We start from the raw sequence: 14,511 nt of genomic DNA, 5'->3' as shown, positions 1-14,511 counted from the left end.
ATGAAGGAAATTAGTTTAATAAATAGAAACTCAAAATATTATTGTATCTGAACCACATAAAAAAATTGATAAATCATGAAAATACCACTATTTGGCATGTTTCACTGCATCATCAGAAATAACACACACACACAATTACCCAATATGCGTACAAAATCTTTTAATAATATTTTAATAAAGGTTGTCGAATCTCAAAAAAAATTCATTGTATTAACTCAAAATTTTAATTTCAATGAACTCAAAATTTTAAGGCAACCAGGTAACTTTTTTTCTAAATAATTTTTTACAGTGTATTAAAACCGGAATAGTCCTGGGATGAAACTGCTTACTAAAGCCCCTTTCACACTGCACATAGGACCCGCGATATTCCCGGAACATTGCCGGGTCTCCTTCTGTGTGAAAGCAACCACGTCCCAGCATTGATTACCGAATTGAACCCGGGTCGGGGACCTAGTAACATTGCGGGATTCGACCCGGGACGAGCGCTGTGTGAACAAAAGCCAAAACTAATGCCCCAACGTGTACATAGTTATCGTGCGACTCCTAGAGCTCGTTTTTTCAATAATACAACCCTGCAGTGCCAGAAGAGCTAGTCTGTGTTTTAAACGCAGTGTTCGTATACAAAAGAAACTAAAATTAAACAAGCAGAAACGTGTGCAAACTGGACACAAGTCGAGACCACGGAGCTCCTTACCATCTTCTCTGAAGCCGAGATCGCTCGCCATTATACGTCACATCAGGATGTCACGTGTCAACTCGTTCCGGGACCGTTACGGGTTGTGTGTGAAAGCGCACATATTACGGTATTTCGCTGGCAGGGTGAATGGACCAAATCTAGCGGCCCGGGAACAAATGCCGGGTCGCATTATCCGTGTATTTGCCGGAATCGCAGTGTGAAAGGGGCTTTAGAGGATGGATACCCTCGGTCACATCAGCGCGATTAGACATTGAACATTTTAAATTTAAAACAGCTTATTATGTAGGTAGCCAATGTGCCCGATGCTTTCACTTGATGCAAACATTTGTTTTTGTGATGAAAATACATAAAATACTACTAAAACATCGGTCTTCCTGTGTGCAGAAATTTGTTTATGTAGCCGTGACAACAAAACGCGTGCGCGCACGGAGCAAGCACTCTTAACACAGGCGTGCATGCCTGTGTTAAGAGCACTTGCTCCGTGCACGCCGCGCGCCAACCCGCAAGCCTTGCACTTCTGAATTTCTGAGGAGCCACTCGTGTTGCTACCATAGATATACATAATAAATAATATACTTAATTACATAATATACTTTATTATGTATATCTATGGTTGCTACTACTCTCCGGCACCGCCATCTTTATTTTGAGTCTGACGAATCGACGCGCATATTTTGTGTCGACGTATTTTTTGTCCCAGCCCTACATACTAGAAACTTCCAGGCAGGTGTGTCCAGGGAAATTAGAGCTAAACTCTGCAGGACAGTGGCCTGGATTAGGGCAAGAGACAAATCAAAAAGTTGAAGAGTCAGGTGCCTTACCTCTCTTGTACAGATCACAAGGGGCTTTTTTCTCAGCTCAATACACTTCCTGAGCTTACAGATCTGATGGCCTGTTTTTCGGTTCAGGCAACTCCTGCATTCCCCACAGTTCATCTTGCGCAGACAAGGTACGCAAACGCAGCATCGACTTCTCTTCTTCCTCTCCCTTCTCTCTTGAACTCGAAGTAAACGCAGCTGAATATCCTCAACTTGGAGAGTTGACGCCTTGTGCTCCAGAACCGATTCTGAGTCGCTGTCAAACGAGGACTGGGTGCTTTCTGTGCTACTGGAGAGCGATGCTGTCGCCTGAGGCCCATGGCCCATTTCACAAAGAGCGCTGTTGTAAATGCTAGTGCTCAGCGAGAGGAGAGAAAGCGCTCCTTCTTTCTTCATCGACATTTCAGCATCGTCAGTTTCATCTTTGGTGTCCACATCTGCAGTGCTTTGAAACTCACTTTTTTCTTTCTGGGGAGCATTTGCAATGTTTTCAAGAGCTGGCGATTCATTGGAGGATTGACACACTTGGGAGGCCACAGTCTCACTAGAGTTGTCTGGAGTGGTTTGAAAAGAACTGTCGGGAAAGTCTAAGTGTGGAATGGTGTGTTGAACCTCCTCAACCTGACCTAAAGCATCATTTTCTGACTGTGAAGGAGAGGGAGTCATTGGACCTGAGGTATTATTGTTGTAGGCCAAGTCCACGTTATTGACAGGGTCGTGCCTCAGAGGGTCAAGCTGCTCAACAGTTGCGGTGTCTGGCTGCTCGTTAGAAGCAAGGCAGCTTTTATTTTGTACAGTTTCAGTTTTTGCTTTTACTTTCTCCTCCACTGCCTTGTCAGAGTCATGAACAACAGTTTCTCTGTGCTCCTCCGCAGTTTCCTCTGAGCTTATTTCAATGCTCTGTCCCTCTCCAGTGGTAATTACAGCACCCTTCTGTTGTCCATCACCAGTAGGATCATGAACTTCTGACCTTTTAGCATGGGTATCCTGTTCCCTGATCTCCTGATCTCCTTTTCTTCTTGTAACCACCCTCCTGTAGGACTCAACTTTCGGCAGGGCGTTCGGGCACGAGACACTATTCCTAGGTGACTTCCCTTTCCCATTAAGTTTTGACAACAAGCCATTTTGTTTCAAAGTACCCTGCGTACACCTAGGTCCTTTAACAACTTTCTTGACTGTCCTCTTGCTGGACTTGCTGACAACAGTCCTTTGGGCCCTCTTGACTGCTTGTTTCTTGTCTATGGCCTTTATAATCTCACCACTGGCTTTAAGCGAGTTGACCGTTTGCCTCCTAGTAGTGGAAGGTTTCACCCTCCTAACATTTTGCTTTTGCGATGCACGAGATGACTTCTTGGGTGCTTTGGGAACATGAGGCATAGCTGAAGTAAGTGAGGGTGAGGGAGGAGGAGTTCAGGATAGCCGGCATGGAAAAAAGTATGAAGATGACTCTAGAAAACAGTACTTCTCATATCTTTCAGGTAATCTTTCCCTGTTTCAAGTAAGATCACACTGACATTTTTCCACCGTTGGCATATGGATGTATGGTTACCTGTGGAAAGGACAATTCATTATTGAATTGATTGAAATCCTGAAATCAAAATTGGACATTGTTGCTTATAGCGCATATTTGTGGGCTTTGAAGCCATCTATATGCTGCAGTGCTCTTACATACACATTTAAAATGTACAGTCTTTCTCTTATGGAAAACTGAAACAAAATATTGATATTGATATTATAGGTGTGTCGCAATCAGCTCCCTAGTTCAGTAATCAGGGCACTGTTGAGAGAATGTTAGCCTTAAACAAAGTCATTCCCTTAGCAGAAATTGCACCACATTTTTGAAGAGTGAAATATAAACTGCATGAGCCAACTCAATATACATCATGATGCAGAACATTTTAAAAAGCCAAACCATTATATTTCAGCATAAACGCTCAATGATCATAACCTAGCTAACATTCATAATTTCCGGCTGAAGCGTGACGGTCACGTTTTGCAACACGAGAATATTGTCATGTCTCTGGAAATACAGTCTGTGTCTCAGTATGTAGTAAGCCAGGATCCTTGCCTAATGCCTAAAATCGTGTGCACAACACACGGAATCATCACCTAGGGAGCTGACTGAGATGCACCTGGTGACGCATTCTGCACAACACAGATTTTCGTAGCACTTTATTTTACAGTCCTGTTTCTCATTTACATACATGGCAGAGATTTTGAAGCCCAAAATCATTAAAGATATCCACGCAGCTCCAAGGGTTTAGTAAAGGCCTTCTGAAGCGTTGTGCTTGTGTAAGGAAAATATCATTAAAACTTTAAATAACTAACTAACTAAGCTTTGTTGGTTAAAATAAATAGGGCTGGGCAACCAATTCAAGCCCCTCCTCTTATATCGGAACCCTCCGACATTTCTCTTTTTAAAAAAAATCTCGTTTTAGACTTCTAATTTGTGACCGTTGTTTTGTTTTTCCCTATTCTCTGCTCTTCCTCATGGGTCAGGTCAGGGGTTACTCTTTCGCTGTAAATAAAATTAAAACAATTATGTTACAAGCTAGCTATTTCGGTTTATAAAGTTTTAAATATGGATATTTTGCTCTGATCGATGGATGCACTTTTTTCCTTTATTCACTACAATTAAATTAAGCTTTGAAGAGCCAGGTCATTTCAAATATATATCTGATTGTGTTCATCTGAAAAAAGACAGTCATCTACACCTAGGATGGCTTAAGGGTGAGTAAATCATAGGCTAATTTTAATTTTTGTGTGTACAAACCCTTTAACCCATGTTATATTAACCAGTACTTTCTTAGGTAAGTACAATGTAAGTACATGTACTGTATAATAAAGTGCAACCCAGACTTAACCCTAACCAAATAAAATATTCTGTCTCTCCCCCAATACCGCCCGCACAGACTAGCAAATAGGAAATCATGGATTATGTCTGTGATGTTAAATAAAGACCTCTATTTAAAAAAGGATGATTCCATCAATATGTTTTAAATAAATACATAAACACAATAACGAATCCTGTGCTTGTCAAGCCATTAAATTGGGTCATTAACTTTAAGACAATGAGGTGTAACATAAAAGATATTCAGTAGGCTATATAGGCCATCTCACAGATAATTGTGATATACGTCTGATATACTTCAATGAATGTGTGTGATGTGCAGGTGCAAAGTATATTCCTCACTAGTCCAAATTAGCTCACAAAAACTAATATGACAAATTCTGATGCTTACTAAAAAGTAGCCTACCGTGGTATTTGAACAGTACCATACATTGGCATGTTTCTTTTGACATCTACCATGATAGTAGGCTACCTTAAATAGCATGGCAATAAGAATATGTTACACTGTACTTTTAATTTTACACTGTACTGTTTATTTGTGTTTGTTTTTATTTGTCAACTTGGAATCTCCCTCAGGGGAATCAAGTTTCACTAACTTACTTGCTATGAGTTAAACGTAAGCACAAATTAGGCAAGTGTGAGATGTGTTAGCTCTGACAAGTGGAACTATAGACATACAAATTTACACACTAGCTATGTCTAAAACCTAGTGAACTCATATACAGCATTTTGTGCGTCATTCACAGGCAGAATTGCATAGAGTCACGCGCCTACGATTTCCAAAAATGCTGTCTAAGTAGGGAACTAACTGGGTTTTGAGACAGCCGTTGTGGTTGACTAATCGCTTTTAACGTTCTCTCACGCTTATCTATAACAAGTTAGTTTCAGTTTTATATAAACTATTCTACAAACTTTTAATTCGTACACGAATCAACCAATAAAACAAGAGGGCTTTAATCCGTGGGATGCTGTATTGTTATTAACACTTTGAAGGGAGTTGAAATATTTTACATACCGGAGCGACAGATGCACTGTCTGAAGGGCTAATAATATTCCCCGCCTGTACACGACCGATCCTTCAGCATTTCTCTTCGATGGATCTTCCCTAGGCACGAGTGAATAACGTCTTCACGATATAACTATGAACTGTGACACTGACATGCTGCCACCAACACTAAAGCACCTGATAAAAGGCAAATCCTTCTTATTCCAATCCATTCACGGCAGCCCTGCCAGACTCAACCTACACTCTCCAGTCAACTTCAGGATATTTAATGGACGTCGGCGTGAGGCGGCGGGAAAACCCGGACTGGATTTCTGGTCTCAGTCCAGACAAGACAATCTGTGCAGCAATCATAGACAGTAAAAGGCAGAAATCGGTGTATTGTATCATTTCATTTCCCCCCCGCTAACTCTCTGAGCTAACTGCTAAATGCGTGCACCACGTTTCGGTATGACGTCAGTTCCACTGCGACTATCGTCAATTTTTATTGAATATAAAGATGCGAATATCGTCACTTCTTAACTCAACAATCAAACGTTTGTCTGTGAATGAGATACCTTTGTCTGTACTGTACTTACAGTGAGGCCCAAAATGATGACAATCATTTAATATATATCATCATCATCATCATCATCATCATCATCATCATGTTCTTTATCACGTTTATTAATATTTTTTATAATATTATTATTAAAGACAGGTCCAATAATATAAATGTACAACCATACTACTACTACTACTACTACTACTACTACTACTAATAATAATAATAATAATAGTAATAATAATAATAATAGTAGTAATTGTAGTTTTTTATAGGTAAGTGTATTATAATTACGCAATAATACAATAATTCCTCAAAACAGATGAATGTAAAAAATGATATATACAGAAAACAGTTTCTCAACAGTCAATTAACCATCATCACGATTATTCATATATTTTTTTATAATATTAATAATATTACAGTCAAGTGCAATAGCCTAATATAATGTACAACTATAATAATAATAATAGTAGTTTATTTTATAAGGTTCGTTTATTATATTATCTTATTATGCAATTGTCATATACAGACAATAATTATTCAGAATCAGATGAATGTAAAAAATAATAACAAAACGTAATATCATCATCATCATCATCATCATCATCATCATCATCATCATCATCATCATCATCATCATCATCATCATCACCATCATCCTCATTAAAGATAATTAATCACAATACGCAGTAGCCTACTGCCAAAAATAATATATAGACAATATTTCATCATAAGAAATCTACTAAATGAATGTAATGTAACGAATATGAAATGTAAATTTAACACAAAATAAATGCCAATAAATAGCATAGATAGACAGTAAAAAATAATAATGATAGATGCTGTGAGTTGACGCGCAAGTAAGTTACGTGTTAATTCTGCGACAGGAACTGAATCAGTGAAGGGCATGAAATGGACGTAACTGCAGATAAACACGTGAGAAATAAAAACGTATCACTGTGCCTTGATTTATCTTTGATGTAAGTACTTAGTCTATATTCGTAGAAACAAAGGCGTATGGATCTAATGTAGAGCGAATAGTTTTGTTGTCGTAGACGTAGTGTTCACGCGGTGTTTGTAACAGGAAGAGCTGTCAGCTTCAGTTTCACACAAGTCCTGTATCGGTTGCATACAGTTGTGCAACCGATGACCTTGATTAGGCAGGATTTGTTTTGTTTTTTCTGGTTACAAGCATTCAAGTCAGAGCGGCTGAAGACGTTTCTATGTGTGAATGGTGCAAAAGTACTGTAAATTGCACGAGGAGTGAATAATATTATGGCTGGCTGGCTCATGGAATAAGCAACAGTAACCAAGGTAATAACATGTTAACATCGCTATTGTGTATTTTAATATGTTTCGAGTTGTTGCACGCAGTGTTATCGAATTTAGCCAAAGTTACGAAAACAAGCAGGCCAGACAATGACGCAATGACAAAGTAACAGTTAGTAAAAAGTACTAAGCTAATTCATATCGGATTTGGGGCATTTACCGTTGTATATTCCTGACGTAACGGGCATGAATATGGAAAACATTCAGTGCCATAATGTATATATTAAGCTGCCGTGGTATTACCATCTGATACTATGGTACAAGCACAGTATAATTTTTAAAGGCATTTATGAGCCTGAATACATTATGTTTGTTTTAATCATTGTTTGAAAAAAGTATATAGTAGCGATTACATGTTCATATTAAAGAGCTTGAACTTTATTTGTACAAAATAAAAATAGTTTTATTTGATTTGCTTCTTAACCCAACCTGTAACTCATCATGCTTACTTATACTTATGGCACCTGTACATGTTTTGTTTTTTCTTTCTAATTTAGAGAACTGAATCTGTTAACATTTCCCCAAACCAGGGACTCGTAAAGTAATACGTTTACAACCCTGTCCAACGGTTTATGACTGATGTGCATAGTCCAGCCTTTGGCACAGATCAGCTGAGACATAATAATACTAATGTTCATGTTTGTTTACCTCTTTCCAGAGTGTACTGAAGACATGAATATACTGCAGTCCTGATAGCAGCCATCATGACGACACAGGCTGTGATCCCAGCCCCTGTGCAGAAAGACTACCACTACTGGGTGCGCTCTTTCGCAGCTGGAGGTGATGTTTCAATCATTAAATATTGATTTTCTAAAGAATGTTTATGCAGCTGCTCTTGCATATATTTTACCATGGAAGTGTGCATAACAGTATTGGAGTTATTGGAGATAGTTCACCCAAAAACAAACATTTTCTTGTCATTTACTCGCCCTCATGTCATCCACACCTGTATGATTTTCATTCATCCTTGAAAGACAAAACTAATATATTTTTAATAAAAATCTGAGAGATATGATGTGCAAGAACCAATGAGGCTTCAGAACCAATGTCACACATCACGTTTGAGATTCGACAAGAACCAATGAGGTTTGTTCCGTTGAGCTTCTGTTCATGTTTATATATGAATAAAAGCCTAAAATCAATCTGTCCATTATATAAAGCAATCAAGTCTCTTCTGAAAATTTAGTTCGCTTAATTCATATGGATTAGTTTTAGATTCTGTTTAACTTTTTGAATCGTCAAAGTGGTAGTTGCGTAGCTGTCAATGAAAAGCACTCTGATTTTATCAAAAAGATCTTCATTTGTGTACAGAAGATTAACGAAAGTCTTACGGTTTTGAAATGACATAAGGGTGAGTCAATGATAAATGACACTATTATTGACCTGCATGTAATTTCAGCTGTAATTAATTTCTGTAATTACATCTATAATTGCATTGTTGACCCTTCCCTTGTACATTAAATCCACCTTAAACCAACCAAACCTTTTCCTAACCTGTATCCAACCTTAATTGCAGCAAATATACATGACACAACAAGTGAATTGATTGTACCTAAACATTTTTTAAATGTAAGTACATGGTAGTTAAAGACAACTTTTTTAAGGGGCTGCTACAACACCATTTTTAACTAAATGGTTTTGGTCATTCGTTTTCACAACAATGGTGTTTTGAGGCCCCCGAAAATTCACATTTTTAAAAATGGGATTCGATATGCACGTTTTTGAACATTATACTTTTATCGTCTCTGTGAAAACTACAAAAACAATTTTGGGAAAATGGTGACATCATGCACATGCTTATTATGTATTTAGTCTAGGCGCAAAGTGTTTCTTTACAAAGTGTTTTTTTTTTTTTTTTTTAGTATCATTGTAATTGTTTTTTAGCTTTTTAGTACATCATTGTTGTGTATATACGTACCCTCAAGGGTGACTGTTTTATTTTAAAATAATTTATTTAAGGATTGTACTTCAATTCATTGATATTTTTGTGTTTACAAAGGTGTTGCAGGGTGCTGTGCCAAGTCCACCATAGCGCCTCTCGATAGAGTGAAAATTTTACTACAAGCTCAAAATCCGCATTACAAACACCTTGGTAAGTTAAACCCAAAATGTTTCTGATGGATATATATATTTTTGCAACCTGTTTATCAAAGGAACTTAGAATACAAATGCATTCAAATACAACTATTAAATGATTCAACATTATATATTATCTTGTGTGTTTTTTTTCCCCAGGAGTGATTGCCACGCTTAAGGCTGTGCCAAAAAAAGAGGGGTTTCTTGGACTGTACAAAGGAAATGGAGCTATGATGATCAGGATTTTCCCATATGGAGCCATACAGTTTATGGCTTTTGATCACTACAAAAAGGTTAATTTTGTCTCAGTCATCATTTAGTAATGCCAACCACTCTTGGGGAATAAAAAACTAAACATAGTGGCATACTAACATCATATTTTTAGTTCTGTGACCGTTGGTCAGTTGTTCAAAATATTGTAGCTTTTCCAGTACAGATTTTTTGGGTTTTGTCTTGTTGTATCACACAAGCAGTGTAAAAATAGTCAATAATATAACACAATCTTGTGAAGCTCTAGTCTTCTTCATTCTAGAGATTTAGATCATTCAGATGAACTGTTTCAAAAAAGCATTCACACATTTGTTTTAGAAGTTGAGGCAGTTTGTGTGGAACCTTTTTTTTTTTCTTTTTTTTTATTGGTGCATTCATTGTAAATGTATTTGTACAAATTGTTTGCGTGGATCAATTAAATAATCTGATTGTTAAATAGTTTAAAATAAAACCGTGAAAAGTTTGTGTAATTAACTACTTTTTTCAGTTTTGTCAATAGTTAACTTCATATTGTGAGTTGCTTGTAGCTTGGAAAACTACAAATGAGCTTACGTTGATGTTAACAGTACAGTGCTTTGTACTAAAGCCGAATGTACGCTCTGTTTAGATTATATAATGCTGGTAAAAAAGATGTTTCGGGTGTGCTTTCAGTTCCTTAACACACAACTTGGAATATCTGGGCACATTCATCGGCTTATGGCAGGGTCTATGGCAGGTTTGTGATTTCTTTTCCATGACTCTTTCCCAAGTTTCTTGTTACTTCATGACGAGTGTTATGTCTTTATCTCCATTGTATTCCTTCTCCAGGGATGACCGCAGTTATTTGCACCTATCCACTCGATGTTATCCGAGCTCGCTTAGCATTTCAAGTGACAGGAGAGCATCGCTACACTGGCATAGGAAATGCCTTTCAGACTATTTACCTTAAGGTATGTGTGGGTGGAAAGAGGTTTCATTGAAAAACCGTCTCTTTTCCTTTTTGTGACACTGTTTTATCTTTAAAGGAAGGAGGAATCTCTGGATTCTACCGAGGTCTGACCCCAACAATCATTGGCATGGCTCCATATGCAGGTTATTTTCTCATTTAGTTATATGTACAGTACAATATGCAAAACTGAACCCACTTCCTGACATTACGTTTTCTTCTATATTCCAGGCTTTTCTTTTTTTACTTTCGGTACATTGAAGACTCTGGGACTGACTCACTTTCCAGAGCTCTTAGGCAAGCCGTCTCTTGACAACCCTGATGTTCTCGTGCTGAAGACTCACGTCAATCTGTTGTGTGGTGGAGTCGCCGGAGCAATTGCTCAAACTATATCGTATGTTTATTCTTTTAAATCCCTGGTTGGTTAGATATTGCTAGTAGTTTTCTTTACAGCTGATTTTTAGTTTTAAGTTAAAGACCAAAACAAAATTGTGCAACATATATACATTTGTGTTACTGTACATACATTCTACATTTGTGTAGTATATTCCGTCTTAAGGTGGGGTAAGTGCTATCTGGTAACCGTTGTTGATATTTCAAATCACCAAAACAAACACGCCCCTACCCCCAAAAGGGTCTCGCCCCTATTTTGATAGCGCCGCCCCACACATACGTAAACCCAGAGGCATCAACGGCTATGGCAGAATCTCTGTGTATCTAATCCAGGTCGAATATTCAATGAAAAAGTCATCCCTTCTATCACAAAAACACAAACCGTTCTTGTGAACAACTCGATAGTACACGAGCAAGACATTTAGACGTTTCCAACTAACGAACTTATTACAATTATGACAAGATTAGAGTTACAGCAGTCACAAAAACACACACAAACCGTTCTCATGAACAACTCGAAAGTACACAAGCACACAGTCCAGCTAAGGACATATTACAATTATGACAAGATTAGGGTCATACCGATCACAAAAATCACAAACTGTTCTCATGAACAACTCTAGCACGAGCCGACAGTCCAGTCCTATGAGTTTATTTGTTCTGCTCAAAAGAAGATATTTTGAATAATGTTTGTAACCAAGCAGTATTTTTCCCGTACTATGGCAGTCAAAGGTTACTCTCTGCTTGGTTACAAACATTCTTCAAAATATCTTATTTTGAGCAGAACAAAGAAACTCATACAGGTTTGGAACAACTTGAGGGTGAGTAAATGACAAAATTTGCTTCTTTGGTTGAACTGTCCCTTTAATATTTATGCACAGATATCCACTAGATGTTGCCCGGAGGAGAATGCAGTTAGGTACATCACTGCCTGATTTTGACAAATGTTGGTGAGTATTTTAAGTTTTTATTGTCTTAATGACTTGCAGTGAGGTAAATGTTTAGTAACTTATAAGAAAGGTATTACTTTATTAATAAAGATACATCAATATTAAAATTTGGCTGATAATTATTTTCATATAATGGTTGTTACCTGTGACATGAAATCCAAATTTGGTACTTCTATACTGAGATGTACACATCACAACATTGTGAAGTACAATATGAAAATGTGTGTTTATTTATATTGATAGCAAAGCTGAATTTTCAGCAGTCATTAATCTTGTTCAGTGTCCACACACACACAGTTATTATTAATTTCTAACAATATTCATTTTTACTTAATCAATTTAACATATCATTGCTTAATAAAGGTATTCTTTTTTTTCATAAAAAGAAAGAAAAACTTTCTAACGGTTGTGTGTATTGTTACAAAAGATTTATATTTTAAATAAATACAGTTTTTTTTTAAATGTTTTAGTCATCAAAGTCATCATAATTTTTTTCAAAATATTAAGCTGCTCAAGCATTTCCAGCATTGATAATAACTGAGTATGAGATACATTCAGCATATTAAAATGATTTCTGAAGTATCATGTGACTGAGGACTGGAGTAATGGCTGATGAAAATTCAGCTTTACATCACAGAAATAAAATATATTTTAAAGTATATTAAAATAGAATTAGAATAGATAATGTTTTTTGTGTGTTTTTTGGCTTCAAGGCTTGATGAGCATAAGAGACTTCTTTAAAAAAAAAACTAGTAGTTTCCAAGCTTTTAACCGGTATTATATATTATTAATGTGCGTCTTATTAATATAGCTTGCTTGTGTATAAATTAGATCTCATCCACATCTTAAGCTCAATGTTGTCACCTTCTGTCATCACTAATATGTTTTTGCTTAATTCTTTTGAGCAGCAGCCTCACAAAAACTCTGAAGTATGTGTACGCCCAGTATGGCGTTAAGAAAGGACTGTATCGTGGCCTGTCCCTGAACTACATCCGCTGTATACCGTCACAAGCCGTTGCCTTCACCACTTATGAGTTCATGAAGCAAGTTCTTCACCTGAACTAGAACAAGCAGTGACTAAAAGCCTTAAAGGAACAAGTTAAAACGACCCCTGGCATCATCACAGCAGCCTTGCCTGCCAATCCGGTCAGAAGACGTGAACTCCAGTTCTTACAAAACACCCACACAAATGGCAAACCTGTGGCTTTGCACACCCCAGCAACAGTCACTATGGATACAGAGACAAAAGCTTGTTTTTCCATTATGTTTGGATCAGGAACATGCCCCATAACAACCGACACTGGAAATACCATGGGAACCTGCATCTTATACTTGTTTGTATGAAGCCATCCCATCTCATATTGAACAATATACCTTGGCTTATCACTCATATGCATTATGCAAAACACAAAGCAGATTTTACCTATGTGGATGGTTTCAATAGATATATCACAGCGCTTTTAACTATGACTGAATTTTATTTCAAACTTCAAAAACCTAAATTTGATTTATGTGTAGCTTTTTATTACAGTCAACTCAAGTCTTATTGCCTGCTGTTTGTCTCTTTTAGTGATCAAAATAACTTGCCTCTACAATTCAGTAATATAGCGAATGGAAGACAGTGTACATCAAGTCTATGCAGTATTCAGTCATGGTCGCATGCCGACTTTATTGTGGCTCAAATTATAAATGATCAATGCAGTTTAATTCACAATCTCACATTTGGAAGAGAGCAATCAATTGAGATTGTGTGTGTGTGATGAACATATCACAGCTGAGATTTATATGTATCTGTTAAATTATTGTTCACTGATTTGTGATGGGGAAAAATAAGGGTCCCTTAAATACAAAAAATGTATTCCTTAAATAAAATAAGGAGTTTGTTTTTCTATATGCACAGGCGCTCAATCAAATAATTCTGTATTGCCTTGTTTATGAAACTATGTACTACTATTATACAGTAAAAAGTATATCCACTATATACACATTTTGAAAAGAAATGGGTAATGCTTTTTGTTATATTTTTTTTTTTTTAGGGAAATAAGCACCCTCGTAAAACTGATCAATTTTAGTGAAATGCACTCTGAAAAGCTTCTTACACTCTTAAAAATGCTGGGTTAAAAACAACCCAAGTTGGGTTGAAAATGCACTAACCCAACAATTGGGTTGTTTTAACCCAATGGTTGAGTTGTTCTTACCCAGCAATTGGGTTGTCTTAAGCAACATTTAACCCAACCACTGGGTTAAAACAACTCAACCATTGGTTTAAAACAACTCAATTGTTGGGTTAGTGCATTTTCAACCCAACTTGGGTTGTTTTTAACCCAGCATTTTTTAGAGTGTACAAACACTAGAGAAACGCAAAACATTGACCAACCTTAGTAAAATTCATTCATATACATAACTGAAAAACCTCTTACAAGCACATTGCTCAACCTATTGAAACTGTCCACATTTTCTTTCACTAGTTTCACTAAGGTTGATCAATGTGTTCGTTTCACTAGTTTGTAAGAGGTTTTCTGTTATGCATATGAATGAATTTCACTGAGGTTGATCAATGTGTTCGTTTCACTAGTGTTTGTTAGAGGCTTTTCAATGTATGGCTTTTACTGCCCCTCATAGAAACTTGCATCATTGTCCTTCCTGTTGTAA

The 14,511-nt window shown here is 37.0% G+C and overlaps 2 protein-coding genes across 5 annotated transcripts in view; one reads left to right on the top strand and one right to left on the bottom strand.

The window, feature by feature from the left end:
* Positions 1-5,792, bottom strand: part of tet1 (tet methylcytosine dioxygenase 1) — a 55,895-nt gene extending 50,103 nt beyond the window's left edge. The window contains exons 1-2 of one of the 2 annotated variants that reach the window (XM_067422489.1): positions 5,382-5,792; positions 1,519-3,064 (exon numbers count right to left, since the gene is read on the bottom strand). In XM_067422489.1, the coding sequence (XP_067278590.1) occupies positions 1,519-2,892 (1,374 nt within the window). In that variant the 5' untranslated portion in view covers positions 2,893-3,064; positions 5,382-5,792. The remainder of the gene's footprint in view (positions 1-1,518; positions 3,065-5,381) is intronic. The other variant, XM_067422491.1, reaches the window with a different exon arrangement.
* A 979-nt stretch (positions 5,793-6,771) lies between these two features.
* On the top strand, positions 6,772-13,756 carry slc25a16 (solute carrier family 25 member 16). 3 transcript variants are annotated; one of them, XM_067421773.1, is made up of 11 exons: positions 6,878-6,896; positions 7,109-7,230; positions 7,904-8,025; positions 9,245-9,337; positions 9,481-9,614; positions 10,243-10,306; positions 10,399-10,520; positions 10,596-10,662; positions 10,748-10,910; positions 11,791-11,859; positions 12,768-13,756. In XM_067421773.1, the coding sequence occupies exons 3-11, from the start codon at positions 7,950-7,952 to the stop codon at positions 12,922-12,924; spliced, it is 945 nt and encodes a 314-aa protein (XP_067277874.1). In that variant the 5' UTR covers positions 6,878-6,896; positions 7,109-7,230; positions 7,904-7,949; the 3' UTR covers positions 12,925-13,756. The 3 variants fall into 3 exon arrangements, with proteins under 3 accessions (XP_067277875.1, XP_067277874.1, XP_067277873.1); XM_067421774.1 differs by lacking the exon at positions 7,109-7,230 and having other exon boundaries at positions 6,772-6,896; XM_067421772.1 differs by lacking the exon at positions 6,878-6,896 and having other exon boundaries at positions 6,919-7,230.
* Positions 13,757-14,511: the final 755 nt, after the last annotated feature.

This window comes from Pseudorasbora parva, chromosome 17 (assembly GCF_024679245.1).
Source record: "Pseudorasbora parva isolate DD20220531a chromosome 17, ASM2467924v1, whole genome shotgun sequence".
Lineage (NCBI taxonomy): Eukaryota > Metazoa > Chordata > Actinopteri > Cypriniformes > Gobionidae > Pseudorasbora > Pseudorasbora parva.
The sequence above is the reverse complement of the archived record's forward strand: the minus strand, read 5'-3'. Positions and strand labels throughout refer to the sequence as shown.

What these genes read in the sequence shown, in the direction of transcription:
- slc25a16 (XM_067421774.1), top strand. Translation starts at nt 7,950, where the DNA reads ATGACGACACAGGCTGTGATCCCAGCCCCTGTGCAGAAAGACTACCAC. An exon ending in TCCGCATTACAAACACCTTG is followed by an intron (nt 9,338 to 9,480) that starts GTAAGTTAAACC and finishes TTTTTTCCCCAG; the next exon opens with GAGTGATTGCCACGCTTAAG. An exon ending in CCTGATTTTGACAAATGTTG is followed by an intron (nt 11,860 to 12,767) that starts GTGAGTATTTTA and finishes TCTTTTGAGCAG; the next exon opens with CAGCCTCACAAAAACTCTGA.